At 54.3% G+C, this 6000-nt stretch overlaps 1 protein-coding gene across 1 annotated transcript; it reads left to right on the forward strand.

Moving 5' to 3' along the window:
- Positions 1-4157: 4157 nt before the first annotated feature.
- TCIM (transcriptional and immune response regulator) lies at positions 4158-5593 on the forward strand. Its single transcript, XM_027713724.2, has one exon. The coding sequence runs from the start codon at positions 4183-4185 to the stop codon at positions 4501-4503; it is 321 nt and encodes a 106-aa protein (XP_027569525.1). The 5' UTR covers positions 4158-4182; the 3' UTR covers positions 4504-5593.
- The last annotated feature ends 407 nt before the right edge of the window (positions 5594-6000 follow it).

A 6000-nucleotide genomic window follows, 5' to 3' on the forward strand; every position in this document is an offset into this window, starting at 1 on the left:
AAGACACTGTGGGCAGGTTGGAGCCAGGGCAGGCACTGCCATTTGCACGACCTGGGTGTCTGACAACCTCCCAGGAATTTGGATTCCAAGAGGAACACAATGAACCGGTTCCTCTTTGACCTTAGAGCCATGCCACAGCTGTCTCTGCAGAGCATTCCATCTTGGAAACCTTTCCATCTTGGAAACCTTTCCCAGCAGAGAGCACACACCAGGAGCAGGATTTCTGGCTCCTGAGGAGGGCTGGGATTCCCCAGCTGCAGGCTGGCAGCAGCAGCAAAGGCTGTGAGGAGCCAGGGTTCCAAACCATGGAGCCAGGAAAGAATGGGAAGAGCAGAGATGGCTGGAGAATCCTGGGCATTTCCCAAATTTTAGATTTTCATGGAAACACACACACACATGCATATATATATATTTTAAGGCAATAATTTAACTTTCTTCTCTGGTTCCCAAGCCTCCCAGGTGCCCTTCCAAAGGCCCAGTTTCTGAATATCCTGGGTATGGCTCGGGAGGTCTGGGCAGCACCCATGCTCCATGGGGGGTGCTGCATCCTCTGATCCCAACGGGGTGTCACAGGCCCTGCAGGCTTCAGCAGAGGCTGGTGAAGGGAAAGCTATGCAAAACATGCCCCAAGGAACTGCAAAGCCATCCCAGATTACCTTCTTTGGAGTGGTTTTGGAAGTTACACAAAGGCAGAGCAAGTTCCCTGCAAGAGTCTGTGGGACAGGCATTGGCTGCCCCAGCGACCCTTGTGGTCAGAGCAGCCCCAGCTCCCTTCCACCTCCTGCCCTGGGACTGCTGGCTCCCTGCAGGGGCTGGGGGCTTTCCAGAAGCCCCTGCCGTGGTGTTTGGCCTGGTGGGTGCCCTGCTTTGCCCTCCCCTGTCCCTCACACGGGTGCAGCCGGGGCAGGCGAGATCCTCGTGTAATTTGCAGCTTGGAGCGGGAGAAGCCTCTGGGTCCATTTAATCAGGCTTTGCACCACCTGAGAGCACTAACCGGGGGGCAGAGTCCCCATCCCTCCCAAATCCTTCCCTCCAGCACTGCCTGGCTTTGACAGTGAGCCCTGGGGGGCTGGCTTTAGCAAACTACAAGTGCTTCAGTGTCCAAACTTTCATGGCCACGATCTGGGGCGGGTGCCCGTGGGGTGCTGTGCCAGTGGAAGGCACCCTGTGCCCCGAAGCTCAGCACAATTCTGCCCGGCCCCCCAGCAGCAGACCCGGAGTGCCCCCAGGGAGGAGCAGAGCACGCTGAGGGACGTGACTGCCCCGCTCTGCAGACGGTGGGGACAGGAATTAATCCTCCCATTAGCGGGTGAAATGGAGCATTTGCATCTCACAAAGCAATTACACAGTAATAGCAGGAGGACGATGATAGAAATCACATCTCTGAAGTTTTGCTCCAGTCCAACACATGAACAATTCCTCCTGAGCACTACTGGGAAAGCAGTATTAAAAGACTGATATAAACAAAAATTACTGGAAAAAACCAGACGAGGAATTTTTCATCACTCCGTCAGAGCCAAGCACAACTAAATTTATACAAAGTGGGCAGAGAAGCATGAGGGGGCAAAGACATTTGTTACTGCTCCGTGTGAGATGAGCTCACAAGGAAATGCATGCTTGATCTTGGCAGTTTTCTGATGTCTTACTCCTAAAGTATCAGCTTTAGTCTTGGTTTCCATGGCAGATACTTTTTTGAGCTTGTATCTTCCACAGATATTGCTAATTTATGCTCTCAGCCACGTCTCTGCAAATACCTGCAGAGCGATTCCATGTGCAGTGGGAGTGGTGACAACCAGGAGCACGTGAACATGCCTCAGCTCTTGTTTTCAACCAGGGGACACGAAAGAGTTTGTTCTCTAGAGCCAGAAGATCTTGTTCGATCTTCTGGCGCTGTTTTTTTGCCCTAAGAACCCTGACACTGTGTTATCTGTCCAGTGAAGCAAAGTACCTTCAGCATATCAGCTGGATCCGTGTTGCAGGCAGGTTTCGCCCTCCCAGAGCACTCTGGGCAGCTCTGAGCAGGCAGAGGGACGGGCAATGCACGTGGCCCTGCTCCCTCCTGCTCCCCCCTCACATCTCATGGTGACAGAGTCTATAAACCACGAGGGTCTTTCCCCAGGCAGAGACCCAGCCACATCAAAAACATCTTATTTTCAGGGTGAATTTACCAGCCCTGCAAACACTGAGCAAACAGTGGCCGAGGTGCAATTCTCCCCAATTCAGCAAGACCATGGCAGGGTGAGAGGCTGCACGTCTGGCTGGCGAAAGGAGAATCCCAGGGGTTTGCAAGGCTGTTGTTTATCCACTGAAGCGTGGAACAGCCTGCACGTACAGGAGGAACTGGGACAGACTCGTAAAAAGTCGACAGGACCAGCGGGAAGCAAAGGCACGTGCAGGGAGAGCTCGTGCTGGAGCAACGGCACGGATCAAAGTCCCGGCAGTGGTGGGGAAACCCATGTTCTGGAGGGATGTGGCATGTGCAGGGCACATGTGCCAGGGCGTGCCCACAACCAACGGAAGAGTCCCAAGTCCCAGGTAGGAAGGTGGTCAGGCACTGAAATGGGCCCAATCCCTCCCCTAAGGATAAAAGCCTGGCAAGCCCCGACCAGCTGGATGTGGACCTGAGCCCGGATGGAACTGTGGTTGCCTGTCACTCTGGGGCCCGGGCAGCCACCTGCCCCACTCTGCACGTCACCTGGTGAGCAACAGCTCACAGGTAATGCCCTGCTCTGCTCTCAGCTGGCACAAGCACCTGCACATGGGCCTCAGGTGCTCTCACCTCTCCCCTGGCTTCCCCTGGCCATTGGAGAGGGGGTTTGCTGGGGCTCAGACGTGTCCCCTCTCTCCGTCCGAGGGAACAGAAGTTTTAAAGGGAATGTGGAATGAGAAGCATGTGGCTGATGTTCCTTTGGATCTGCTCTTCGCTGTGGTCAGAGGTCACCTCCACAGCTCTCCGGTAAACAAGGGAAACCCCTGGTTCGAGTGGGATGGGGACAGAGGCTGTTCCCGGAGTCCTTCAGCAAGGGTGAGTAACAGGGTCAGCAACAACAGTAAACAAGCTGCTAACTTTCCAAACACAACCTCTGCAGCATCCGGCTGCTTTAAAACATTAACCAAAATACACTTATCTCTGGCTCCCGGCCTCGAGTGACTTTTGAACCCACAGTTATTCTGGGCTGGGTCTGACTGTGCTCGGTAAGAGCAGCTGTCTGAGCCCAGCAGGAGCTCCAGAGGCCAGAGCCAGCCCCTTGCAGGCAGCCAGGCTCTGTCCACAGTGGATCTGAAGTGGGAAGGGACCCATAAGGGCCATGAAATCCGAGTTCCTGCTCCTCACAGGGCTGCCAAAAACTAACCTAATATGACTAAGAGTGAGTCCTCCCAGCCCAAGGGCTTGGCGTTGGCCAAGGGTGGTGTGGAGAGCACAGACTCTTTTGGAGCAGAGGTGAGTTTTCTTTCCAGCCCCAGTGAGCAGGAAATTTAAGAAAAAGGACACTGGAGGCAGGAGCAGGGCAGCAAACAGAATTTTCCTGCTGCCCCAAAAGCACTGCCATGTGCAGCTGGGCAGCCGAGGGTGTAAAACCTGGGCATCCCCTGCCTTTGGGACAGCACTTTCCAATTAGAAAATGCAGCTGTGTGTGCACTAAAGACGAGCTGCATCTGCTGGGAAGCAGCAGAAAGGACCCCATGCCCAGACAGGAGCAGGTTTGCAGTGTTACTGATGGACACAGAGCTAAGTGCTGGGCTGTGTGCGCAGGCTCCAGCCAACACCTCTTGCTAGGATTGCAACAGTTCTCACCTGGAGTTTTACAGGTTTATGATATGATATATTTTCTGCACGTGATGCTTTTCACGTGCAACAAGGGCAGGAGTGGAGTTTGGGCTGTGCTGGCTCAGTCTCACAGCAGTGGTTGAAGCCTGTTCTGTGGTGGGTCAAAGAAAAGCCATGTCCGTTGCAGAAGCAGAGAGAACTTTCCATCTTTTCCGCAGGATGGGAATAAGTTGGCAACTTAACTGTTAAACTCGCCTGTGACTGTTGGGCGTTGACATCATCATGATCTCACCACTGTAACCTGAGCCCTCCAGCTTTTCCTCCAGCCTGCCCTTAAATACCAGTCCTGGAGCCAGCACAACAGCCATCTCTCCTACTTGGAGCCCAGGGCAAACCCGGCAGCACCCACGTAGATGAAAGCAAAGCCGAGCTCCAGCACTGCAGCCATGTCCACGTCCCTGCGGGTGAGCCCCTCCGTGCACGGCTACCGCTTCGACACCGCCCTGCGCAAGAAAGCCGCGGCCAACATCTTCGAGAGCATCACCCAGGAGTCCCTGCAGAAGCTCTTCAGAAACTCCGGGGACAAGAAGGCGGAGGAAAGAGCCAAGATCATCCTCGCCACCGACCAGGACGTGGAGGAGAAGACGAGAGCGCTAATGGCACTAAAGCAGAGGAGGAAAGACAAACTGCTCCAGTTCCTGACGCTTCGGAAATTCTTCATTAAAGTTCACTGAGCTGGCCAAGGGAGCAGAAATGGAGGAGAACATTTGGGGACGGGACTGTTTGTGACTTCCAGCCCCACTCAGCATGCTCCACTGCCCCGTGGAACTGGGGACCTGACTGACTGCCCGCAGGGCTTCAGCCCCAACAGCAAACTGTGCACCGAGGGCGGCGGCGGTGCCCAGGGTGCCATCAGTGCCCAGGGCAGCATCGGTGCCCACAGCAGCATCAGTGCCCATGGCAGTGTTGGTGTGGACAGCAGCACTGGTGCCTGTGGTACCACCAGTGCCCATGGCAGCGTTGGTGTGGACAGCAGCACTGGTGCCTGTGGTACCACCAGTGCCCAGGGCAGTGTCGGTGTGGACAGCAGCACTGGTGCCCGTGGTACCATCAGTGCCCAGGGCAGCGTTGGTGTGGACAGCAGCACTGGTGCCCACGGCAGCATCAATGCCCACGGCAGCGTTGGTGCCGTGGCAGCGTTGATGGGGATGGCAGCGTGGTGGCCAGAGGCTCCCAGGGAGAGGCAGCCAGGCTCCTCTGGGCAGCCGTGGGACTGAGCTGGGGGGATCCCCCCACTGCCGGCTGTGACTCCGGCCCTTCTGACAGACTCGGTGCTCACTGACTTCACCCGGGGGCTCTGCCCTCTCCAACTCGTTGGAGCCTGAGCCCTGCAGAGCCTCTCTGCTGTGGCTGGTGGGAGGCTCTGGAGACCCATCAGCTCCTGCTCACGGTCTCTCTGCATCCGTTCAGTGTGAGGTGCAGCAAGTCCAGCCATCAGGGAACACGTTAGCTCCAGAGTAACTCTGCACAACTGTACCTTTCCTTCCTAAGCTGTATGTGTGCAGTAAAAGTCATTTGCACAGAAGCAATAATAATGACAGATCTCTTTGAATTTACTGTGAAGTTCCTTAATATTTTGTTCACTTCCCATTAACACTAAAAATCTAAATATAATAACTCTGGTTCTTCTCTGTGTAGGTTATGGTTGCTATTAGATGAGTACTTACTTCATGGTAATATTTTTTGACAATGTTATTATTATATCAACTATAATTTATTGCATACGGTAACCTGAAAATTAATAAATTATGAAGTAAATATAAATTATCTTGTCTGAAATGCTCAGTTCTCCTGGAGTGGTGGGGTTAGACTTTTTTGATCATTTCATAGAGACTTAGTTTAGGAGCAGACCACCTGCACCTCTCCTTCCTCGCCCTGGTGTGGCTTTGGCAGCCCATCCTCAGGAGCTGCAGGAGCCCCCGACTTCCCTGCAGCCCCACCATCCCACCTGGCAGCACCAGTTTGGCCCATGGTTGCTATGGTGACTACAGCATTCCCCAGAAATACCTCACCAAATTTATTGTAGACCAACTCCAGTGTTAGTTCCCTCTCTGTAATAAAGGAGAACGACACCCTCTGCAAGGAGGAAAGAAGGTTTAGAAAATGAGGGGCCAGGGCCAGGGTGGGCAGCGCAGCTCGTTGGTCCTTGGCATTCCCCTAGAGCAGAGTGG

This window comes from Pipra filicauda, unplaced genomic scaffold, assembly GCF_003945595.2.
Source record: "Pipra filicauda isolate LSUMZ 115617 unplaced genomic scaffold, ASM394559v2 scaffold740_size120307_pilon, whole genome shotgun sequence".
Lineage (NCBI taxonomy): Eukaryota > Metazoa > Chordata > Aves > Passeriformes > Pipridae > Pipra > Pipra filicauda.